Here is a 26,067-nt window from a genome sequence, read left to right as displayed (position 1 = left end):
ATCAAATGTTGTTTCAATGCGGAGAGAAGTGTAGCCTACTCAAGCCTCAAACAGAAGGTGCTTTTGCTGTGCATTCCCTCTTTATGTGAGTTTTGGCGTAGGCCTTTGGTCCCCAAGTGCAGTTGGGTGGGGGGGGGTGGGGGCAAATGGACACCACTTGTGAAAACATGCCAATACCAATAACCACTCCAGACACACATACACAAACACATATAAGTATACGAGTCTTGCTTCACAGATGGGCTTTGTTGGAGATAAACGGCGTAACCTTTTTTACATCAACACCCCACTCAGCACACACACTTAAACACGTTGATGTTTGCTTGGCTTGCAATAGTTTGAAGTTTTATTTTCAGAATGAGCTCTTTGCTGTTAGCATTCTTATTATTACAAAATCTTTGCAAGTGTTTGTGTGTGCATTGTATATGTCTGTTTGTATGTGTGTTTTATTTGTTTAGTGCTCTGAGAAGTCAAAGTTAATGTTTTCTTGCAAATTTTACCGATTACAAATTGTAATGGATGGAGTTTGTTCTTATTTTTTCCTTGATCAGTGCACTGTTTGCAACGCCTCTGTGTCCTGTAGGGCTGGAAGCGTCACGGTCACTCCTGCTACTTTGTGACCAGCCATGAACAAAGCTATGACGATGCAGTGAAAGGATATTACTGCAAGGCCCCTCTTCTCACTGTGGAAAACAGGTTGGCTGATTGAATTATGTTTAACTAAGCTAATTCGCTCAAAAACATCAACGTTATTAGTGGCAACATTTTGATCTATTTATACTTACTAAGTCAATTCGGCGCTGTCTTCTTTCTCCTCGGCAGATTTGAACAGGCGTTTGTCAACAGTCTACTCAGTGAGTTGGGGGCCAACAACAGTGTGCAATACTGGATTGCCCTCCAAGACCAGAACAGGACAGGGGAGTACAGCTGGCTGCCTCACAATGGCTCGTCTCTGCCTGTCACTTACACCAACTGGAACAAACACCAGCCAGGTAGCCAATAGCTGGGAAAGTCGTATTTGTAGGGTTGTGATTTGTGGTTGAAATTTATCACTCTAGCACTTCTCCTTTCTAGTCTGTACCCATGTCCACTTTTTCTATGACCGTCTTTTCCTACTTTTTATTTTCATGTCCCTCTTCTTTTCCTTCCATTGACCCCTCTTTTGCCCACCTTTTTCCCCATCCCTTCGTCACCCATCTCATCTCCCAGTTAGTGCTAGCGGCTGTGTTGCTATGACAGGTGGCCCATCCCTGGGTCACTGGGAGGTGAAGGACTGCATATCCCACAAGGCCTTGTCAATCTGTAAGCAGAGCATCAGCAGTTACCAGGATGTCCATCAACCAGTGCACGACATCGACGCTTACGCCCCCTGTCCACCTGGCTGGGAATCACACTCAGGGCTTCTGCACTGTTTCAAGGTTAACTGGGACTGCCTTTTTCCTATGCCCTGACCTGCAAAACTGATTGAGCGTTTGTTCTCCACCTGTCTTTCCTCAGACCCTCTCATCTCTGTTCATTTCATCAATCTTCCTCTCATCATCCTCTTGCTGCAGCAGTACTTATAGTGGCCATGTATAGAATGTGGACAGTAAATGAATACTCAAACACAGTCACTAACTAAAAGGGCCCATAATCACAGTTTAAATGGTCCATCTAATTTGAAGGAACTCATAGATTGACCGTGTGTGAGGTTCTTCTGGTCTGAATAGGTACGTGTAATGTGGTTACTCAATTCTGGATTGGGGCACATGCAGTTACAGTGTGTGGTCCGTCTGATTTCAACAGACCTTAATTAACATGAGGACAATAGGACTGAATGACATTGGGGAAAAAAACCCTACATTGCAATATTTTTTTGGGGGGGGGGGTTGCAATATGTGTTGCGATATTAAAGAAAAACTTGAGTTGAGTAATTTCACCAGATATATGCAACAATTAAATTCAATAGCTCCAGTTGGAAAGGATTTATTGCTAAAGCAATGATTAGGATGATTCTAGAGGGGTAAATAAGGCAATTCTTCAATACTATGGTTGACTCAACATGAGGCCATTGTATTCAGTAAGCACTCATCTATCAATCCAGGCTCACCCATGAACATCACTATAGTCTTTATGATGCACTTTGGTTCCATTTAAATAAGTTGACTCATTTGGGAATGGATGCACAATGGGTGATGTCTTGAAAGGATTCAGGAGATAACAGGAGGGCTAGCCTCCAATTTAAAACATTATGTAAGATACTTGAAGCTGCAACATCAATTAAGGGAATTAACATGACAAAATACATTATTTACTTACATTTTATTTAAGAAAATACAAACTTTTTAAATTACAAACTTCTTTTAAATTACCAAAATTAGAAAAGAAATAACTAACAGCTATAAATCAGTTTCCCAAATGGCTTATAAATAAATAAGATAAAAAGAACTACAAACCTCTTTTAAATTACCATGCTAGTCTTTGTTTTCTATCAAGCAGTGAAATGTTTTAGTGTAACATGACTGATGGGTCCAGTTTGCTTTACACTGCCTCCTCTGCAGCATGACTATTGAATATGTGTACATTTTGATGTCGATGTTAAAACTATATATTGTAAACGTCTGGGTGGCATGGCGGTCTATTCCGTTGCCTACCAACATAGGGATCGCCATTTCGAATCCCCGTGTTACCTCTGGCTTGGTCGGGCATCTCTACAGACATCATTGGCCATGTCTGTGGGTGGGAAGCCAGATGTGGGTATGTGTCCTGGTCGCTGCACTAGCACCTCCTCTGGTTGGTCGGGGCGCCTGTTCGGGGGGGGATAGCGTGATCCTCCCACGTGTTACACCCCCCTGGTGAAACTCCTCAGTCAGGTGAAATGAAGCGGCTGGTGACGCCACATGTATCGGTGGAGGCATGTGGGAGTCTGCAGCCCTCCCCGGATCGGCAGAGTGGGTGGAGCAGCGACTGGGATGGTTTGGAAGAGTGGGTTTTTTGGCGAAGTACAATTGGAAAGAAAAAGGGGGGGAAATCCCCCCCCTCCAAAAAAACCATATTGTTTTGCTCTAGTTGACAGCATCTGCGGTTGCTTTAGGTCTTCCACGATGAGAAAGTTTTGATGAAACGTACCTGGGTGGAAGCTGACTTCTTCTGCCAGGCCCTTGGAGCCCACTTGGCCAGTTTCCACCACTATGAGGAGCAGGTGTTTGTCAAACATCTCCTCAGCACAATGTTTGAAGGGTTGGTACAGCTTTCTGGGTCTTGTCAGCAGAAAAGTATTTTAAGGTTCAATACATCTAATTTACTTATTGTACTTCTCTAAGTATAAGATACTGCCGTTTATACTTCATGATATATGTATGTCTACACTGCAAACAATATCATTCCTACCTAGTCATTAGTATTGAGGCCTAAAACCCCAAGTGCATTTCTGAAAACAGTGGATAGAGCAAGTTTAATTTGTTTCACATACATTTTCACTTTTCTCAAACATTTGTTGGAATCAAGTCGTAATGTCTTATAAAAAGGCAGCTTACTCCACTCATTTTGCGAAAATGTCACTCACTTTGAGAAAATTCATCATCTCATCCCAGAGTCAATATCCAGTGTGTTTTTATTCTGCTCTTCCTCTTTAGAACAGAGGGTCGCTGGTTCTGGGTAGGTTTAAATAAGAGAGACCCTCAGGAAATTGGAGCATGGGAATGGTCCGACGGCACTCCTGTAAGTACATACACCTGCATATGCACATATGTTCAACGACTTTGTATCACAGTTGAACACTTGTTGACATGGAATATAATTTGTTGACATGGAATATACTGCCAATATCCAATCACATGTACACAATAATTTCTGTGTGCCCATATTATCCCACCATGGCGAGTATTTACTTTGTACATATCCTGAGTTAAATAGCCATCCACCCATCAGTCCCTACCCCATCAGATAACTTGGGCAAGCATAGTGTAAGTTGTTGGTTACACTTTATTTTAGGGGGTCGTAAATTACCTAGTAATTTCCTAGTAATACGGTGGTAATTATCACGTAATTTCTTAGAAATAAGGTTGAAATTACCTTGTAATTTGGGTTAGGGTTAGGGTTAGCTGTAAAATTACCTGTAAAAACTACCACCTTATTACTAGGAAATTACTGGGTAATTTCCCACCCCCTAAAATAAAGTGTTACCAAATTGTTCAGTGCTGTTATATAGGAAGACTGTGGTACAATGCAAATTTGCAGAAGATGGCAAATTTACATTTACATTTTACTTCATCTAGATGTGAATCCATGCCTTTTCAGGCCCTGTGTTCGTTTCTAATAAATCTATCCCTGCCTTGTTTGTAATCCAGGTAAGAAAAAACATCTATCACTCCGGGACTGGCTAAACTGTTGTTTGCTGTTTTGTCCCCTGTGTTCTGCTGCTGTGTGTCTGTGTGTATGTATGCCCAGGTGGTGTCGTCCTTCGTCGAGGATAAGAACGAAGAGGATGACAGACGCAACTGTGCTGTTTACAGTGATCTGACCAATGCCCTGCTGCCACAGCCCTGTGATACCAAACATGAGTGGATCTGCAAGATGTCCAGAGGTAAAACCCCCCACCCCACCCCACACACTGCAAAACACACACACGCACACACACACACCCACACATGCTTGCTTGCTTGCTGGTAGTCCGAGTCCGATGGTGACAGTCCATTATAATTGTGTTATCCTCTTTCAGTGTTGTATTGTGTGAATTGCGTAAAAACAGCATCCATTGCACGTTGTCCGTCTTGGGAGCGAGATCCCTCCTCTGTTGCTCTCTCCTATTTTTTCTCCCTGTTAAAGGGTTTTTTTAGGGAGTTGTTCCTTATCCGATGAGAGGGTCTAAGGACAGGATGTTGTGTTGCTGTTAAGCCCACTGAGGCAAATTTGTAATTTGTGATATTGGGCTATACAAATAAAATTGATTTGATTTGATCCCTCCTCATTAACGGTGTGTTCTTTGATGACTGTAGAGTCCAATTCTTGATCCACAAGTTTTATTGCACGTTGGGCATATGAAGTCTGAGTTAGTGGGGGCAGGCATGGTTGTTTGTCTCCTTAGTCTTTTCTGTTGTTTTTTCACATTCCTTTGAATTTCCAGCTGTTCTGTACCTCTGTGGCAGATCTCTCGCCAGTCGCAATGGTTGATGGCAGCTTGCTCCAGTCTCAAGGGGTCGATATAACACGTCTTCAGTGATGTTTTTAGCTGGTCTTTGTATCGCTTCTTCTGACCACCTGCAGACTGGCAGCTCAGATGAAGATGTCCATACAGGACTTGACGTGGCAGGCGTTCTTGAGGCATCCTTATGACATGCCCAATCTACTGTAGTTGGTGTTCAGTGACCGTGGCTTCTGTGCTCTTGCGATTTGTTCTAACAAGAATCTCAGCATGAGGAACACGATCACACCACATGATCCCCGTGATTCGCTGCAGACGCATTATGTGGAACTTCTCCAGCAACCTTAGGTGGCAGCTGTGTGACCCAGGCATCACAGCTGTATAGGAGAGTTGTGATACAGACAGCTTTGTAAATGGCAATTTTGGTGTGGAGGTGTTTGTTTTGGAAGACCTTACATCAGAGTTTGCCAAAGGCTACAGAGGCTTGTTTGATTCTATTATGAGTCTCGTGATCAGGGTTGCAGCTCTCAGAAAGGACGCTGCCCAGGTATTTGAAAGATGTAGCAACTGAGAGTGGTTGGTGTTCTATAGTGAAGACAGGCATAGTGGGTGGGGGGCTGGACCTCCATTGGCATAACATCTCAGTCTTGGTGGTGTTGCCTGATAAACCCAGCCTGTTGTAGGCATCACAACTGCAGCAAGGATGGTTTGCAGGTCTTCTGGTGTGTGAGCTACAAGAGCGCAGTCATCAGCGTACTGCAGCTCAAGGACCTGCACTGCAGACAACTTGACGGTTGCCTGGAACCTTTGAATGTTGAAGAGGTTTCCATCTAACTTAAAGTCTATTGTGATCCCACTACGGTCTTCCAGATCGTTATGAAAAAGTTTTGTGACACACAGAAGTTAGATATTGAAGAGTACCAGTGCCAGCAGACACCCGTCTCACTCCAGTGCATACATTAAAGGGCGCTAATTCCTGTCATCCTATGGCCACCCATGCTACCATCCCATCATGGAACTGTGGTAGAATGTTCACAGATTTGCTTGGACAGCCAAACTTTCTCAGGATTTTCCAAAGTAGCTCTCAATTCACAGTGTCAAAAGCTTTGGAGAGGTCGACAAAAGCCATGAAAAGGTCCTGATGTTGTTCGCGGCACTTTTCTTGTAGCTGTCTTACTGTGAAAATCATATCCACAGTACTCCTGTTCTTCCTGAAACTGCACTGTGACTGTGGTAGCAGAAGTTCTGTCAATTGCATCACCATCCGGCATAGCATAACCTTTGCTAGGACATTGCCTGTAACAGCTAGTAAGGATATGCCACGACTGTTGGACAGGTGGACTTATCACCCCTGTTTTTGTACAAGGTGACAATTTTAGCATCCCTCCATTGTTGAGGGATACTCCTGGTCCCAGACCTGCAGGATGTACTGGTAGGTCATTCTGGCGCACAAGTATCCTCCTTGTTTTAGGAGTTCTGCTGAGACACCGTCACTGCCAGGGGACTTATTGTTCTTGAGAGAGTTGATGGCTGCAAGTACTTCTTGAAAGGTTGGTGAGTGGTCAAGGTCTGGGATGGGCGGATGAATTGGCAGCTCTTCCAGGATGGATTGGTCGGTTGGTGAATGCTGGTTTAGTAGGGCTTCAAAATGTTCAGCCCACCTTGCCAGGATCCGCTTTTGGTCTTTCAGGGTTGTTAGTCCGTCCACTGATTTTAAGGGTGTGATAGAGCAGTTCCTAGGGCCATATATAGTCTTTATAGAATTGTAGACGTTGTTCATATCATTTCTGTCAGCATATGATTGAATCTCATGAACTTTGTTCATTCACCATGTATTTTTCAGAGTGCGCAAGGTTGTTTGTACATCCTCACGTGCTGTTTGCCACTGCTGCCAAAAGATGGCGGATGCATGGCAGTTGAGAGTTGCCCTATGTGCCCTACACATGGTTTCCAGCAGGGATGTGATGGTGTCAGAGTTCTTGTCGAACCAGTCCTGATGTTTTCAATCACATACACACACACATTTTAAAACCAAAACATTTGCAAATCTCTTCATTGTCTTGCAGGTGATGAACTGATAAAGCCGTATTGGTACACTGAGCGTGAGTCACATTCTTGACCTTATTACATTTAGTTTACATGCACACATTTCTTGTGGCACGCTGCTTGTGGCACAGATATATTTTATAACTACTGAACACAGCTGTTCTTCATATAGCTACAGAAAATCATTTATATATTGTGTATTTAATTTCAGACTGCATTCACTGTAATTACATTGTCTTTAATTTTTGATTTAGCAGCTGTAATGTATTATTATGTATTATAGTGAATGCATGATTTTGAGCCCCGGCTTGTGACATTTTTCATGCTTCCTCCCAGAGAGCGAGCCCTGGGTCTTCTACCATGGAGCAGAGTACCTGCTGGCCAAGCAACTCTTCAGCTGGGATGTCGTCTTTCTGGCCTGTCAGATGATGGGAGCCCAGCTGCTGTCAATTCACTCCAAAGAGGAGCTGCACTTTGTGAAGGAACGCATGGGCAAGGTTTGTGTACCCATAAACAAGTGCACACACATACATCGACTTGTGTGTCATCACATGTAGTCACAGTTGACACACTCTTTCCCTTTTAAGTTTTCAAGTTTGGAAAAGTGGGTGCATAGTGGCACACAGGAGCAAACGCACACACACACAAACAGTCTTATACAAGCTGCAATACAAATCATATGTAGACACTTTCTTGCTTGAGTGCACCATTGGAGTGGGTATAAGAAAAGACTGTTTTGTGCTGCAGCCTGGGTTCCTCTGGACCAGACTAAAAGGCTCTCTGCAGTGTAGGAACTCATGGGGGATAAAGAAAGCAAAACAAAAAGATGAACAAAGACAAGCGCGGGCCGGGTAGAGGTCCTGAATAGCCACTCATGGTGTGAGAGGGCGGGAAAAGCTGATCTGAGTAAGGACGGGATTGCAAAGGAGGGGGCTAATGATCCATGAAAGGGAGATTTTTTTTTTCTCCATTTGATCCCCCTTTTCTCCTCTCCCTAGCTCTCCTTGGGCCCAACTGATTGGTGGATTGGGCTGTCCATTGACCTGCCAAGAGAAGAAGTCAGGTATGTATATTTTTTAAAGCTTGCCATCACATATTCTATAATGGCATTTATTCAACATAATGGATGGTTTAAATTATATACCTTGATGCTTTGAATGCATTGCTTTGTGTGCGTGTGTGTGTGTGTGTGTGTGTGTGTGTGTGTGTGTGTGTGTGTGCGTGCGTGCGTGCATGCGTGTATTTGCAGCTGGAGCGACAAGACCGAGCTAGACTTTCAGCACTGGGCAGAGGGAAGTGCCTACGGTGGCCCTGTTAAACATAAGTTATGTGTTACCATGTCCTCTTCATCAGGTAAATACACACACACATAGACAAATATATACACACACACACAAACATAGTGCGACATAAGAAGTGTTTTTGCTCTGTTATAGGGAAATGGTCAATGGGTGAGTGCGGTAATCTCCATGGTTATGTGTGCAAGAGAAGGACTGTGTCTGTGGTGGAGAGACCCAGAGAGCCCCACTACATCGGATGGTGTCCAGAAACATGGCTATACTTTGGACATAAGGTTCACACACACACACACACACACACACACATGGAGACACACATATGGTCCATTCCGTTATCCAAACCGCTTATCCTGCTCTCAGGGTTGCGGGGATGCTGGCGCCTATCCCAGCAGTCATTGGGCGGCAGGCGGGGAGACACCCTGGACAGGCCGCCAGGCCATCACAGGGCTGAAACTCCCACACACACACACACACATTCACACCTAGGGACAATTTAGTACGGCCAATTCACCTGAACCTGAGTCACCTTTTAAGAAATATTTCTGCAAATGAGGGTAAAAGGCCAAAGAATCCATGATTTCAGAGCGTTCAACAACGTCGTAAAACAATAGCGGTGACACACATATGGTTGAATCCTCTAATTGTGTCCACATTTAACCAATTTAAACAAGACAACAGTAACACCCAGAGTAGTGACACAAGTCATAAAAACGCTTAATGCCATCTTTCTACATTTGTCTCTTTAAGACCAAGTTAAGTATATGTTAGTCCCTCCAAATTTTTAGACCACATTGACGTATAAGATTGTGAGTAATATTAGTGTTTAGTATTGCCTATGTTCATGTTCATTGTGCAATTTCACCTTGGTGTGATGCAATTTTAATGGGATGTGAATATCAGGAGAAATTGCCTTGTACAGTATTTACAATCTAAGCCCTCAGATTTTACAGGAAGCAGGGGAGCTGCTGCACTGACGCATTAAATCAAATTTGTTAGCAAGCACCCAGACATGATTTCATCATCAGTTTTCCTAACTCAGCCCATTAGCCTCAGAACTGGTCTTGACATAGATATTTGGAACTTTTTGGTTTTTCATGTCGCACGTGTGTGTGTGTGTGTGTGTGTGTGTGTGTGTGTGTGTGCGTGCGTGCGTGTGTGCGTGCGTGCGTATGTGTATTTGTTGGCAGTGTCTACTGCTGCATCTCCCGGACAGTCCTGAGGAGGGGACGAGTTGGAAAGATGCCCAGTCCATCTGTTCCTCCTTCCAAGGCTCACTCGTGGCCATAGAGGACGAGATTGAACAAGGTATTGGCACTAGGCGGAATAAATTGGAACGGCTATACAGCTGATGCAAATTTACCGAGTAAATTTATCAGATTACTCTCCGTGATGTCACAGAGGTCACGAGCTCCACAGTTGTACTTCTGCAATTCAGCACATCCAAAGAACTAAATCTTTCTCTGGAGATTTTCTTTATGAGTTTTTGCCTAATTCAGACGAGACAATAAAGAGTGACAGGGAGGAAGATTAAGAGAGAGGATGGGATCCAACAGAGGTCCTGGAGTTGATGTTACTGTTAGGTCTGAGAGCATAATGTATGATGAGTATTATCTGGTTCAGACACTGAAATGTCCATATTGTTGCAATTGTTGTTTATGCTTATATCCGTTGTCATGCCATCACTTCTGCAGCCTTCATCACTATGCTGCTTCAGGGCAGCTCTGTTGGCGTGTGGATAGGTCTACGGGATGAGGACACAATGAAATGGGCCAATGGAAAGCCAGTCAGCTATACCAACTGGTCCCCCGTAGAGCCCAAGAGCTCTCTTGCTGTAAGCCCCTGTGACTACTTTTGGTTGGTTAGCCCACATTGCTTAATGTCACCACCGAGTTAGTCACGATGTGTGTGTGTGTGTGTGTGTGTGTGTGTGTGTGTGTGTGTGTGTGTGTGTGTGTGTGTGTGTGTGTGTGCGTGTGTGTCTCCCTCCAACCCTCAGGAAGAAGAGTGGCTCAGCGGACCGTTGGCTGGTGACGACCCTCTGTGCACTGTCCTGTCAAACAACCACAATTTCCACCTAACCGGGAAGTGGTATGATGAGAAGTGTACAGAGAGTGGGTATGGATTTGTGTGTCAGAAACAACAAGGTGAGATTCCCTCTGTCTCGTCTGCCCTTTTGTCTGTTTACCTGTGCAGCAATGAATAGTGCCTACTGGCATTATCTGTTTTTTGTCTCCCTGTTTGTCTATTTCCATGGGGGCTGTAGCTCTCCGTCAGTCCACGGTCTGTCTTCGTCTCTTGGTCTTTTTTTCTCTGTGTTGAAGTTGATCTTTTCCCTATTTGCGGCATTCATGCTCGCTGCAATTCAGAATGATTAATAACGGTGTCATTTCAACCCTCATCTTCTATCCACAAACGGATATACTGTTTGCCAGTCACATTGACCTGGGCCATCTTTGGATTTTACAGCAATACTATTGTACAGTTTATTTATCGTTTATCTTCATCTCAGTTGTTAATATTAAAAATATTTATGCTTGGGGCATCTGGGTAGCATAGCGGTCTATTCCGTCGCCTACCAACATGGTGATTGCCGGTTTGAATCCCCATGTTACCGCCGGCTTGGTCGGGCGTCCCTATAGACACAATTGGCTGTGTCTGCGGGTGGGAAGCCGGATGTGGGTATGTGTCCTGGTCGCTGCACTAGCGCCTCCTCTGGTCGGGGCGCCTGTTCAGGGGGGAGGGGGAACGCGGGGAATAGCGTGATCCTCTCACATGCTACGTCCCCCTGGCAAAACACCTCGCTGTCAGGTGAAAAGAAGCGGCTGGTGACTACACGTGTATCGGAGGAGGCATGTGGTAGTCCGCAGCCCTTCCCGAATCAGCAGAGGGGCTGGAGTAGAGATCGGGACAGCTCGGAAGAGTGGGGTAATTGGCCATGTACAATTGGGGAGAAAAAGGGGGAAAATCCAAAAATATTTATGCTTAATTGTTATTTGAAATGGGTCATTTTGATCCAAACAGAATAAGGTTAAAAATGGATTCCCAGATGCTGACAGATGTTTCTATTCCGGAGAGCCGCTAAGTTAAAGGCCTGCCAATGTATATCTAATGTACATCTTCCCACAGCCTGTAGTATGACTCAAGTAGACAAAACGACGTGCAAAAGATCTACAGAAATCTCCTCATTCATATTCATTTTTTCTGTTGGTGTCCAGCAAAGAGAATTGTTTAGTGACAAATTAACTTCCTTGAAAAAAAATCAGACTCTGACTCTTGTTCTTTCCTTTTTTTTTTTGTACCTCTATATTTTGCCCCCCCACCATCCCAGATACATCGAAACCCCCCACACACTCCTACCGTCACCCTCTCCCTGACATTATTGAGTACAAGGGCCGCAACTACAAGGTCATGCCTGGCAACATGAGCTGGTACGAGGCGCTGCATATGTGCATAGAGAATGATTCTGACCTAGTGAGCGTTACAGACCCCTTCCACCAGGCTTTCCTTACTGTCCTTGTCAATAGATTGGCAGTCCCCCACTGGATTGGACTGTATAGTCAAGACGTATGTATTCCTTTGTGCAATATGTGTTGTATACCTCTACATTGTGCATGTCTTGTTTGAGTCTGGAATGGTAACATCGGGGCCTAGAGCGCTCTGTGTGTGTGTGTGTGTGTGTGTCTGCATTTATGTTTACTACTGGTTGGTAAGCATTAATTGCACAGGCAGTGCATGTCTGCAGGCGTCAGATAGGCTTTGTGTAGATGCGCCATTCCTCCTTTTCTACTTATTGTCATTTTTATCCTCATCAAAAGAATAATTTCTTTCCCCGTGTGGTTCCCTCTATAACAGCATGTCTGCATCGTAAACCTAGCAGCTCTCACAGTCTTTTCCTTCCACTTATTAGTCCTCTGTAGCATGCTGATTGACAGCTCCCCCATATAAGAACACGCTGTCTGAAAATCTACCTCAGTACGTCAAAATAAAACAAATAAATACCGTATTGGATGAAATATCACGTTACTTTTAGAGGCGTCTCTTTTTTTTGTGAGGGATTATTCGATTATCTTGTGATTCAGTATTAAGAAGACAAGGCCAGCTTCTTTCTTCTCGAAGAATTATTTTCATTTTAAAGATCTTGTCAGATGCACACACTGTAACCTTATGATAGTTGTGGTTGTTGTCGCAGTTAAAGGCCCAATCTGTGATTTATTTCACTATATGAAATGGTGGTATATTTACATACATAATTTCTCCAGTTAAGTTATAGATTGATTTGCAATAATTTTGCAATAAGTCTTTCTCAACTGATCATAATTAGAAATATTGAGCCTGTTTTACTTATTTTACTAACATTACTGATGTAAACAAACCATTTACAGCATCAGAAATCATTATAGACTCAGATTTAGTTGTTGTTTAGTGTTAGTCCTTGTGTTAAGAGACCTGTCAATCAATTTAAGAGCAACAGCAGGCTCCAATCCCGGGTTATGTATTTTGGTTGCGGGGCTACCCTTTTGTTTACGTTGGAATCAAGGATTGTACCTTTATTTACATTTTGTAAATGAGTAAGGAGCCACATAAATGCTAGCGTTGCCCTTTAAACGGGCCCTCAGCATCCTCGTTTCTCTACTAGATTATGTTGCCCTACTCTGGCCAGTTGCCGTCGTTGTCTGCGGGCTTTTTCCTCTGGCTGGCTCCCAGCCCGCGTAGCGGTGTGCTTTTAACTAGCAAATGCTTTCCCAGGAAGTGTGGAATTGATTTTCTGTGTGTATGCTGCTCTTTATATTTTGGTCCTTTCTTTCTAGCTCTCTTGCCTGATCGTGCTCAATTTCTTACTCAACCCCAATCCCAGCCTCTGCTAGCGTAGGCAAGACAGTTAAACTGTTGTGCAAACTGCATGGAATGGTTGATTGATATCCGCCACCATTTTAGTTGGCATTCCACTAAGAGAAAAACATGCTTGTCAACAGTATCACTGACCCAGTTGCCAGGCAACATATTAAGAAATTGTGGCACCAATTTCTTGCAGGATGGCATCAATTACCAGTGGTCAGATGGCAGTGACACAGTATACACACACTGGGATGCAGCAGATGACGAGGATGACTTTGTGACGGGAGAGTGTGTGTATATGGATGTGAGCGGGGGCTGGCGGAGAGCGGATTGTGACATGCCGCTGCCGGGGGCCCTTTGTCACGTACCTCCACCAAGTCAGTGTTATTCAAGTGGAATACTGCATAAAATCCTGAGATATCGACATAGTATGAATTCAGCGGCATGATTTTAGTCATGATTTCCTCTATTTTCTCTCAACAGGAAGTAATGCTTTCACCACCTATGAGGTGGTGTGTCCCTCAACCTGGGTGAAATTTGGAGATGGCTGCTACAACTTCGAGCCTGTGATACAGAGGCTTACTTTGGAAGAGGCCAGAGAGCATTGCAGACAGAGAGGTGGGGATTTATCACATAGCTCCTGCAATCATATTTCTTTTAGCTCTATTTCACTGACTTCCCACCTGCAGCCCCTCTCTCCATGGTCTCTGATTTGCAATACACCGCTCTGTAACAGGACATGCCAAAATCAAATTCTGCCCCAGCACGTGAACTCCTAAGTCGGGCCAATTATACCAGTAAACACATCACCAAGATGGCTTTTTGGAACAGCAACGTCCCAGGGTTATTAATGAAAACATCCATGATTGTTAATTGGCACCAAAGGTTGCACCACACTGAGAACCATGAGTTAGATGGTTGAGTCGTTTCACATAAAGTATCTATAAACACATCACATCACATCCGATGCCTGGCTGTATGCCTGTATGACTCTATAGCTGGCTAAAAGCTGCATGGCTGCATGCTCACTCCCCTTACAGGTTATATATAGAGGAGCCAGCGAAGCGAGAAACCGCGGTCTTACTTAGTGATTCAGATGTGTGGTCCCAACAAACAGAGAATATTTGTTTTTAGAATGACAGTGCAAACATTGCCATTAAATTTCCTTGTTCCTGTGCAGTATGTGATTTTTAAGCCCAATTACAGGGAATGTCCATTTTGCCATTGTGTTATCATTTACCAGTCAACACTTCTGATGTCCTCACCATCGAGAATGAGACCGAGAACCGCTTTGTTCTGGAGCAGCTTTGGTTGTCTGGCTTCCCGCATCAGACTGTGTGGCTGGGAATGTACTTCAACACTGACAGTAAGGACATGTCTTACTTTTTCGTTTTCATGTATAGTGGCTCGGTGACGATGCCCCCCTCCCCCCATCTCTCCCCATTGTGTCAGCCTACATGTTGAATCGGTGGTCTTTTTCTTTGTTATTTTAGCTGAGTCGATGGCTTGGGTGGACGGTTCACCTATGGACTACACCAGCTGGCATTTTAAAGCCCCAGATGCCAGCCAATTAAAATCGGACACCTGTGTGTCTACCAGGGTGGCGGATGGGGTGTGGCACCTCTCACAGTGCACCGATCAATTAGGCTTCGTCTGCAAAACTCACACAAGTAGGTGAAATCATACTACTGGACTGATGTTTTGATCCCATATAACTGTGGGTTCACACCTGGCTTCAAATGTCCATGTTTCTCCTATTTTTCCAACTCAGTGTCAATTCACTTTTCTTCACGATGCTCATGTGCACATTGTGTGAAGATTGCATCTACCTTATGTACAATTTCACTCACCGATTAAGGCCGACCTCCCCCAAAACAGACCCGGAAGAGGCTATTGCAAAGCAAGTGACACCTACCCCGGCCACTTTTCTGCAGTAATTTTCTTCTTTATTGACTTTCAACATAAGCAATTTTGCTAGTGTTGAGCTTTCTGGTTAACGGGAGGAAATTATTAAAACATCACGTGGTTTTGCCACAGCCTTGACATCCACATCTTTTCACCATATGTAGTCCATTTAAAGGGCAGTGCTAGCATTTATGTGGCTCCTTGATCATTCTCAAAATGTAAATAAACGCACAGTCTTACAGCTAATACGCAATTGTTTATTACCTGTATTCAGTATGTGAGACGCTGATGCGATTTTGACAAGTATAACGCGTGTTGGAAGACTGATTGTTTTCTGCGAATAAATGATTCAATCATTGTAACGCGAATGTCCCTGAGTGACCATGTTAGAGTGACTGAGTGACCATGTTTACAGCATGGCTGTAGCCATGGTTTAGTGTGACTGAGAGAACAAGTTACATGAGTGGGCCACTGGATCAGGTGACCAACGACATCATTGGAGTTACATGATTGGTCAGCCGACCAACGATGTCACCGGTAAAGACAGAAGTGGGTGTTCCCCTATTGGCCGTTGCTCTTTCAAACTGAATCAGCACAGCGGCTCCAGCTCATTCCTCGTTTATCGCATGCTATCGAGCGAAATATATTGCTGCTCGTGGATACTGCTAAAACGCTAAGAAGGGAATATTTTGCTGCTCTTTCTACATCTGGCTACGCACTGTAACAGTCCAGCATGGAGTAGAGTAGGAGAGAAAACAATGTGCCGAGAGACACAAGGGTGAGCACACAGTTAAAAGCACCCCAAATAACAATCCCTCTGACAAAACACTTAATACAGAGCGAGTCTCACAAAAACGAGCCATCCACAGATAGAAACAGATGAAAGGGAAGGGGAGTTAACAGATAATTAGAATAGTTGTGATTACAATTCTCTTTCAAATAAAACAAACATCCCAAGAGATGAGTGAAAAGTATTGTTCTTACAACTGCATTTGTAGCCTTTTTTATTGTACTTGAACGTAGCCTAACCATGTCATGTGATATGCTACTTCAGTACACTTTAACAACAAATGTTACTGGGATGGTCCGCTACAAAAATTGCAGATGAACATTTAATATCCAGGAATTCACATTATAGACACTACCACGGACTATCCCTGTAACAAATTGGCCACAATTTTGAACATTAACCATACACAGTCCAGCAATATACTAGGTTTTGACCTAGTCTTGTTTTTTTGTTTTGTTTTGTTTTTTTGCAACCACTTCCTTAAAATCTATTTACTTATTTCTTTGTTTTTATATTTATGATTTGATTTTGTTACAATGTTACAATATTACAATCTCATTTAGCAGACGCTTTTATTCAAAGCGACATACATCTGAGAGTTAATACAACACAAGCAAGGATCTAGTCAGGAGACAACAACGCAAGTAAGTGCCAAAAAAACTAAGTTCAAGTCCGATAGGACATAGGTGTCAACAGGCAGTGCACAAAGGCAATGCAAAGAGTGCACTGAAGTGTTTTTTTTTTATGTTAATACCATCAGGTGTGGAGGTGTGCGAGAAAGAGCTGGGTCTTTAGCTTCTTCTTAAAGATGGAGAGGGACTCAGCGGATTGACTGGAGTTTGGTAACTCGTTCCACCACCGGGGAACTACACAAGAGAAGAGTCTGGCTAGTGACTTAGGGCCCCGTTGTGGCGGAAGTGCCAGGTGCCTTTCATTGGCAGAGCGTAGTGAGCAGGACTAAGTGTAGATCTGAATGAGGGAGTTCAGGTAGGCGGGAGCCGTTTTAGTTGCTGTTTTGTAAGCGAGCATTAAGGTTTTGAATTTGATGCGAACAGCAGCTGGGAGCCAGTGGAGGGACATGAATAGCAGGGTGACGTGGTGTTTTAGGTTGGTTGAAGACCAGACGTGCCGCCGCGTTCTGGATCATTTGCAGAGGTTTGAAAGTGCATGCAGGGAGGAGACCTGCCAGTAAAGCATTGCAGTAGTCAATGTGTGATATAACAAGAGTTGTGCTGCATGCTCAGACAGGTAGGGTCAAATTTTCCTGATGTTGTACAGGGCAAATTGGCACGACCGAACAATCGAAGCCACGTGAACCTTAAAGGTTAGTTGGTCATCAATTATGACACCCAGGTTTCGGGCAGACTTTGTGGGCATGAGTTGGGTTGATCCAAGCTGGATATTGATCTGTTGTTGTGTGGATGGACTGACTGGCTGGGATGACAAGGAGCTCAGTCTTAGATAGGTTAAGCTGACAGTGGCGTTCTTTCATCCATGCAGAGAAATGAAATCTATTTATTTTTGATTTTCCCTGTTTTGTTTTGTTTTTTCTTTTGCAGATATCATCGCAGAGGTGGAAGTGGAACCTCTAAATGGTATTCATTCATGAATCACTTTGCATGACTGAGTTGTGTTTCTCTGTATAGGGGCCAAACACATGCCCATTTTCCTTCAGTGTGCTGGGGTTCGACGTAGTTGAACCTAAATGGACACTGTAACATGTTAACATCACATGTTTCAGAGACATACATTTATTTTCATATTTATTTTATGTTTATTTTACATATATTGAAGTGACTTTTAAACAATGTAGGAAATGGGGCATCCGAGTAGCGTAGCGGTCTATTCCATTGCCTACCAACATTCTGGTTTGAATCCCCGTGTTGCCTTCGGCTTGGTCAGGCGTCCCTACAGACACAATTGGCCGTGTCTTTGGGTGGGAAGCCAGATGTGGGTATGTGTCCTAGTCGCTGCACTAGCGCCTCCTCTGGTCGGTCGGGGCACCTGTTCGGGGGGGAGGGGGAACTTGGGGGAATAGCGTGATCCTCCCGCACGTTACTTCCCCCTCGTGAAACTCCTCACTGTCAGGTGAAAAGAAGCGGTGGGTGACTCCACGTGTATCGGAGGAGGTATGTGGTAGTCTGCAGCCCTCCCCAGATCGGCAGAGGGGATGGAGTGGCGACCGGCAAGGCTTGGAAGAGCGGGGTAATTGGCCAGATACAATTGGGGAGAAAAATCCCCCCAAAAAAAAAATTGTCGAAAATATGAATGCATACACAATTCATTTCTGATTCAGAAACACACAAATCCAAATGCATAATATGAATTTGTCTGCTGTTTTGTTTACTTCTGCCCTCATCCTCCATTTGTGATTTTCAGGGTTGCATCATGGCATCGTCCCAGCCGCCGTCCTGATAGCCATACTGATCTTTGCCGTGCTGGCCGGAGTAATGTGGTTGGTGTACAAGAGGAACGGTGCACGTTTTCACAGGATCCCCTCCCTCGGTACTGCTTACTACAGACAAACGAGCTCTCAGGCCACGGAGTCAGACGGCAACGTCCTGATCACAGACCTGGAAAATCACTCGGGCGAGTAGTATTCAATTCCTCTATCTCTTCGTTTTCTGTCCTCTCTCTTCCTCTGACTTGCGCTCTCCCACACATCGTCTCACCGTTCCCAAGAATACTCAGTGACATTAAAGCTTCAGTGATGATTCCTCAGGACAATAAAATGACAGCAACAGCTAACAGTTTCGTTTTGCAAATGTCACGTGACACACAGAAAGAAAATATAAAAGCAGTTGGACAGATGTCGCTCCACTGATCGCACGGATTTCATTCATTCAAACAAATCTTTTCGTAAGCGTGGAGGAGCCACAGCGAGGAGTTTTCTGTAATATGAAGTAGGGTAACGACGGTTTGGGGGTGGGGGGGAACTCATTTTGCACACAAAATGGATAGGTTGAATCCAAGACACATGAACGTTTTAATCTTGGGGGGGATTCATAATTGGGAAGATTATAACTTTTTACATTAAATATTACAAAGGTTTATTTTACATATGAAGGTTTGAAATGTTTTTTTTTTATAATGTTGGAGAAGTAGGGAAAAGTTGGGCCTACTTCTCAGTTTTGAATTTTCAGTCACTCCATATCATCAAGAAAATCACTGATTTGTCAGCAAAATACAAATGACTGATGACTGAAACGTAATTGTAGCTGTTGATTCAGGGTTCAGGTCTTGTCATATGGTACAGTTATGTTTGTCAGTATTACCGTTTTAGTTTGATTGGAGTACACATGCTGTATATTTGAAACCGGAGGTTTTTGTAATATTATTCTATTGCGGTGATCTCATCTCTGATCCAGTCCTGCTGGGTTTCTGTTCTGCCGTGAAGTTAAATTACATTCATCTGTTGTGTCGGATCTAAAACCACCCCGGACCTGTCAGAATAGAAACCCAGCGTACTCCCACTGACCAGCGTTGAGATCCACTGCTCTGTTGTATTAAGGGAAAATAGGTAAAGGGGCATCAACGACGACTAAATTTTGTTTTTACTGGTTCTGTTTTCTACTGATGATATGCATAGCAAGTTTGTTGGTGTAATTTGCACAATTGTTTTCTATGTTAATAAACTGAAGGAAGACTGAATTGTATTTCCCTCGTTTGTCGTCTACGTTGCTACGCAAATGAGTCGCCTCTATCTGAGTGTCGTGCACAAACCATGATGAAAAACATATGGCGAAAAAATCCTATCTGACAGGATGTATCAAAGTAATAAAAGGAAAAAGGGGATATACCATTCATTTTAAGAAAACTTTCTCTCAGACCATCAAGAAAATTGTCTTTTTGATTCAGTCTTTTATGTAAAATCAAGTGCTTTTTTACCTTTTTAATTCTACAAAAATGCTTTAAATTCTTCTTTTTGATAAAAGTCCAGAAACACTTCAAGAGTAAATCATTGCAGTGTTATCGCAAGAAATGGAGTGATCAAAAACATTTTGTCAACAAACATTTCTTTGACATAATTTGGCCAAGTGGGATAATTTTATGCATCTTTTTAATGATTGTAAAATATTACCTTTTGCATCATCCGCAAGAGAGGAGCAAGTAATTTCCTTGAATTTTTGTCTCAGGAAAACTGGGCTACATCAGAGTTACAAGTACAAAAAAAAAAAGTTGGTGAACATTTAAAAAGTCCCATGATGCAGTTTACATTCAGCTTGTGGCTGCTCGGTTGACTGACCATGGGAACTCATCCTATGTTATGTATATTTTGTATGTATGTAAACATTAAGATGACATTTATCTTGCAGTAGTGCTTTCATTTCCAAATGAGAAAATATTTCCTTGTCGCCTGCAAGTCTTGCCCCTCACAATCTCCCAGGACCCCTATTTGGAAGGACATATCGATGTACCCCCCAATCACCCCCCCAAACCTTTACCACTACCAGTCTTAGAAACAATGCATTTCGCACTAAAGCAATGCAATGGCGAGGAATATATCTTTGAAATAGAAAGTTGAACATTTTGGTGTGAATTTGAAGCAAGTCAATTCATTTTTGACCAAGTTATGGACGAAAAAACTATTTTGACCTCCTTTGTTACCTTGACCATGAATTTGACCCAATTCATCCCAAAATTAAATCGGGTCATGTACGGACTTGAAAATTCAATGTCATTTGCTGGAGCTTTTTTCCCCACAAAGTAGTCAAACGAACAAACAACAACATACCAGAAACAATACCCATTGGCGTAGGATGATACCGATTCCTCTGCAGCCTCAGTACAGTGTAGTTTTTCCAGCAGCTCAGTAGATGGTAGCCGGTCAGCTGCAGAAAATAGATGGTCTCATTCAAGTCCATCATCAGCTCCTTGTAACTAATTGGTTCAACTCATCCACCACACAGGACAAAGCTTGGCCATGATGCACCATTCAGTCACTTAGCTGCATGTTGCTTATCCTCCTTCGAGACCTCCAGATCCAGAGGAGAAGCATCAGCAATCCTTCCACCCTGACAAACTGTCTCCTCCAAAGAGTGATACCGAATGAGATGGGTCTGGCGGCAGACAGAGGACACCTCCAACTCCTCTCCGCCTCCTCCAACACCTCCCACCACCTCCCAAACTTAAACACAAACCCTAACCCTAACCCTGACCCTGAAAGTGGGAGGAGTTGGAGGTTCCCTCAGTCCGCCCGCAGACTCTGTTGTACCGGACAGCAACAGATTAAAAGCAACCAGGAACAAGAGTAGGGTGCTATTGCCCTCTACTGCCCTCAGCAATAACCGAGAAGAGAGGGCATTGAAAAGGCTCCATGCAGCTCGCTCCTCAACAGCCCTCTCTTCTTTCTCTTTCTCCCCCAGAGCGTTGCTGTGCCACAATAGTCCAGCATCCACTTTCACTGTTACTGGTCAGTCGATTATACTCAACTTTGCATTGGCCATATAGCTGAATAGTTATTTCTTAGTCTAACTTACAGTATAAATATATATAATATAGTATAATATGATATAACATAACACAACAACACAGTAGATAGATAGATAGATGGATGGATAGATAGATAGATAGATAGATAGATAGATAGATAGATAGATAGATAGATAGATAGATAGATAGATAGATAGATAGATAGATAGATAGCTGGGACTTTTAACTGAACATCTTGTTTCGTTGGGCGGTATCTCTAAAAGTAGCTCTAAAACCATCCGACAAAAAAAAAAAGCCAACGTCAGTTGTATGTCACAGCGGCGACCACATTTCAAAATAAAAGCTCTATAATATGTTGACATTTGCATGGATGGGGTGGGGTCTTAACCTGCTACGCAACTGCAAATGAGCGAATTAAACTTAACAATTGTACGACTTTTGGCATGCGGAGGGAACGGAGTGGGCGGCGTTTAAGTGCAGCGGATAGTTTACAAGTGTGTTCGATAGCCATCTGCAGTATCCGGGCTGGCCTGGGAGGCGTAACGTACGAATTCTGAACGGATGAGTTAGGATGGGATTCGGGACTCGCGGATGACAGGTTTCGATGATCGTTTCGGGCTAAAACTCGAATATTGGCAGGCGCCTCTTAACTCGCACCTCGGCAAGGTGTCCATTTTGCACGAGTCCGGGAAAGTGCCCGCGTCCGTGACCATGTGGAAAATATGTAAAGTTACACTTTGCCTTTGTTTCTTGGCTGCGTGGGAGACAGCGGTGCTCAAAGGGAGTTGCTCAGTGGCCACAAGTTCTGGTAAGGAAAGCACAACGCTCGCGGGATCGATTTCGTTTATTTATGCGCCCGATTTAAGTTGAACATTTCCCTTATTTCCCCCCTTCCCGCGTTTGCAACTCGTTTCTGTAAGATCGACGCTCGCCAGTGGCAAGACCCCGAAGACCATAGCGATTCGTTCCCAGACGACGACGTTAACGTTCGCAAGTGACTTCAGTGCTTGATTGAATTGACAAGTAGTTTTCCATTGCGCAGTTGATCGGAGAAATGTCCGATAAGATATCGATAATGTGCCTACTCACGGTTGCTTTTTCTTTCACTCTTGCGCGGGCTGACTGTAGTACCAGTCCCCGGCCAGCGTGTATTCCCAACTATGATAACATAAAGATGGATTTGTATTACGTCGTCATCCAGCCAAAAAAGAGACTCGCCAAACGGTTTGCTCTGCCTCCCTTAAACTGGCGTTTTCTCTCCGTCGTTCTCATTTTCTGTCTCTCACTCTTTCCCTTCCGTTTCGCGCCCCCCCCCCCTGTTCCGCCAAATTCTGTATCGCCTGTAGAATACGCGCCCCACAGACGCGATTTCCCTCGGTTTTAATAGGAGCGCCTTTCAACAGTATTTCTGCCTGGGAGTAGACGGTCTCCCATCCACTCGACGAATAACGTGAAGTTAGATAGGTCCATCATAACGATGCGATTTTGCGTGACATCCCGTGGTCAGTGGAGCTCTCTGCCTCCCCCCCCCGTGTCAGAATCAACTTAATTGGGCAAGTGTGCTTGTGCATACGAGCAGTCGGACTCCGCTTTACAGTAGCTTCTAGAATAATAAGTAGAATATTGGCGGTAAATATGTATGCACAACATGTGTAGCACTACTGTGCAGAGTTTTGTTGTGGCTGAATAATTAATAGCCCTGTGATGCCTGGCGGCCTGTCCAGTGTGTCTCGCTGCCTGCCGCCCAATGACTGCTGGGATAGGCTCCAGCGCCCCCGCGACCCTGACGGGAGGATAGGCGGTTTGGATAATGGGCGGATGGATGAATGATTAATAAATTATGCTTATATTTTATTATTAGATTGCTTATAAACTTAGCACAAAAGGTAAGGAAATGTGTGTTTGATAGATTATTTCTTTGTTGTAACAATGCTTCTTGGCAATAAATCCTATATCAGGCAGCTGATTGTCAGCACCTGGGGTACCAGGAGCTCAAAACAAGAGTCAATAGCAACAGCAAAATAAGCTGTCTGGCATTGGCAGAGAAGATTTTGGCAAATTTTTTCATGGGCGCAACCCACATACTCAGCTCTGCTGCTCATCCCACAAATGCATGTTCCTTACAAATGTGGCACCATTTAAAAGGCAAATAAACAGGCTTTCCAACGGTATAAGATTTATTGCCAAGAAGCATTGTTACAACAAAGAAATTGTCTACGAAACACAAATTTCCTAACTTTTTGTGCTGAGTATATATTATATGCTAATACAACGTCATAACTAATTATGCTTATATATAATATATACTACAAATTTATACTATATTTTTATCTATCGACTCGAAGATACATCCTAGGATGCACTGGTACACATCATCAGTGATGTTTCTTGAGGTCCTCGGGTGTCTCGGGTCTTTCAACATCATACACCCTCTCTCAGGCAACCCAGCCAGCCAGGGTTGATCAGGCCCTGGCTTGTATCCCAGCAGCATTGGCCCACAGATCACTCCTTCTGAGCCTTGTGATTATATGATTATATAATATTAATATTATACTCATCGACATTATAATACTTATTATGATACTAACATACTTATATTTTAATTCTAACAATAACAGTGATAATTTGTAACCAGTATACAGCAGTTGTATGTTTATTTACATGTGTACATTTGTATTGCACATCTGGTTTAAAAAGGTAGTGCTCATCGTAGATATGTAGGTGAGACATGTTGACCAGAGGGGGCTATTTACAAAGTGTCATATTTACTTGGTAAGTGTCCATTATTGTACCATGCTGTTAAGTGTTCATGAGAGAGATGGCCTATGGGAAAAAAAACTGTTGCCATGTCTGGTGGTTTTGGTGCACATTGCTCTGTAGCACTTGCCAGAGGGTCAGAGTTCAAACAGACTGTGTGCTGGGTGTGAGGAGTCTGTGCTGATTCAGCCCGCCCGTTTCCGGGCTCTAGATGTGTATAAGTCCTGCAGGGTGGGCAAGGGCGCGCCAATGATTTTTTATCTGCTGTCCTTACTGTTCACTGCAGTCTGTTTCTGTCCTGTTTTGTTGCTGCTCTGAATCAGACCCTGATTGATGTGCACAGGACAGATTCAGTGAGTGCGGTGTAGAACTGGCTCAACAGCTCCTGTGGCAGACCAAATTTCCTCAATTGCCACAGAAAGAACATCCTCTGCTGGGCCTTTGTGAGGCTGGAGTTGATGTTGATCTCCCACTTCAGGTCTTTGGAAATGGTAGTTCCCAGAAACTTGAAGGTCACCAAAGCTGACACGGGGCTGTCGGATATTGTGAGGGGGAGAAGTACTGAGGGGTGTCTCCAGAAGTCCACTGTCATCTCTACGGTTTTTAGCATGTTCAATTCCCAAGTTGTTCTGACTGCAACAGCACCAGCCACTCAACCTCTCGCTGAAATGCAGACTTGTTGCCATCCTGGATGAGTCCGATGACAACTTCAGGAGTTTAGCAGCTGGGTCAGTCCTTGGAGGTGCAGTCATTGGTGTAGAGGGAGAAGAGCAGTGGGGAGAGGACACATCCCTGGGAAGCACCTGGGCAGACTGTCATATGCCAGAAGCGACTTCCCCCAGCCTCACCTGCTGTTTCCTGCCTGTCAGGAAGCTGGTGATCCATTGACAGATGGCAGGGGATACAGTGAGTTGGGAGAGTTTAGAGGAGAGGATTTCTGGATGGATAATGTTGAACGCTGAACACAAGTCCACAAACAGGATCCTTGCATATGTCGCTGGGCAGTCAAGGTGTTGCAGGATGTAGTGCAGTCCCATGTTGACTGCATCATCCACTAACCTGTTTGCCCATCAGGCAAACTGCAGAGGGTCCAGCAGGTATCCTGTGACGTGCTTCAGGTGGGCCAACACCAGTCGTTCGAAAGACTTCATGACCACAGACATCAGAGTGACAGGCCTGTAGTCATTCATTCCATACAAAAGATTTAAAATATATTTTTTTTACAAAACTTTACTAGTTGTTCATCTGAGGAGAGGCTTTGTTCATAGTGAAACTGTTAATCTAACAATAAAAAGCTGTTTTTCCATCTTGTTAAGGGAAATGGAAATATATTAGTCAAGGTCCGCTTTAATTCAGTACAGATGACATATTCTACAGGGGGTACAAATTTTGGCATAACAGCCCTCTCCTGCTTGCCCTTATGTATCGCTATGCTTCAGGACAGATGGCCATGAGCACCCTGAACGTCAGCTATAATTCAGAATATGTTAACTATGTAAACCCAGTTGGCTCTAACTCTTTATCTGTTTACATATTGTTTATTTCAATATTTGCAATTATGTAGTGTATTTTCTTTATTTTGCATCAAGTGACTATTGTATTATGTCTGAGTTTAATTTTATAAATAAATATATTTATTTATATAAATTGTTTTTTTCTAAAAAGAAAGAAAGAAAACAATTTGAGCGATTTTTAATCAAACATTTTTGTCCACAGCCTGCTCGACATCAACATCAGAAATTCAAAAGGTTACTTTTCAGAACTTTAGACTCTATCCTCTATAAGAGACTCAACTTGCATCTTGATGGAGATGAGACAAAAAACAAAAAAGCCAGGCTCAGGTCAACTAAACAGTGATGGGTTGCTCACAAATATGTTTT

At 43.6% G+C, this 26,067-nt stretch overlaps 2 protein-coding genes across 3 annotated transcripts in view; both read left to right on the top strand.

Moving 5' to 3' along the window:
• Positions 1–19,642, top strand: part of pla2r1 (phospholipase A2 receptor 1) — a 39,992-nt gene extending 20,350 nt beyond the window's left edge. Inside the window, exons 10-30 of the mRNA XM_056278108.1 lie at positions 584–696; positions 823–992; positions 1,210–1,418; positions 3,074–3,219; positions 3,615–3,699; positions 4,429–4,564; positions 7,189–7,224; positions 7,505–7,665; positions 8,167–8,231; positions 8,418–8,521; positions 8,605–8,741; positions 9,654–9,771; positions 10,158–10,297; positions 10,463–10,610; positions 11,795–12,030; positions 13,499–13,679; positions 13,786–13,920; positions 14,546–14,668; positions 14,796–14,972; positions 17,557–17,592; positions 18,377–19,642. Coding sequence (XP_056134083.1) covers positions 584–696; positions 823–992; positions 1,210–1,418; positions 3,074–3,219; positions 3,615–3,699; positions 4,429–4,564; positions 7,189–7,224; positions 7,505–7,665; positions 8,167–8,231; positions 8,418–8,521; positions 8,605–8,741; positions 9,654–9,771; positions 10,158–10,297; positions 10,463–10,610; positions 11,795–12,030; positions 13,499–13,679; positions 13,786–13,920; positions 14,546–14,668; positions 14,796–14,972; positions 17,557–17,592; positions 18,377–18,594 — 2,874 coding nt within the window. The 3' untranslated portion in view covers positions 18,595–19,642. The remainder of the gene's footprint in view (positions 1–583; positions 697–822; positions 993–1,209; positions 1,419–3,073; positions 3,220–3,614; positions 3,700–4,428; positions 4,565–7,188; positions 7,225–7,504; positions 7,666–8,166; positions 8,232–8,417; positions 8,522–8,604; positions 8,742–9,653; positions 9,772–10,157; positions 10,298–10,462; positions 10,611–11,794; positions 12,031–13,498; positions 13,680–13,785; positions 13,921–14,545; positions 14,669–14,795; positions 14,973–17,556; positions 17,593–18,376) is intronic.
• Positions 19,643–21,811: 2,169 nt separating this feature from the next.
• ly75 (lymphocyte antigen 75) overlaps positions 21,812–26,067 on the top strand; it is a 44,764-nt gene continuing 40,508 nt past the window's right edge. For both annotated transcript variants that reach the window (XR_008810140.1, XM_056278107.1), the window contains exon 1: positions 21,812–22,238. Coding sequence is in view for 1 of the 2 variants with exons in the window: in XM_056278107.1 (XP_056134082.1) it covers positions 22,022–22,238 (217 nt within the window). In the remaining variant the exon portion in view is untranslated. The remainder of the gene's footprint in view (positions 22,239–26,067) is intronic.

Source organism: Lampris incognitus, chromosome 4, assembly GCF_029633865.1.
Source record: "Lampris incognitus isolate fLamInc1 chromosome 4, fLamInc1.hap2, whole genome shotgun sequence".
Taxonomy (NCBI): Eukaryota; Metazoa; Chordata; class Actinopteri; order Lampriformes; family Lampridae; genus Lampris; species Lampris incognitus.
This window is presented reverse-complemented; position numbering and strand designations above follow the sequence as displayed.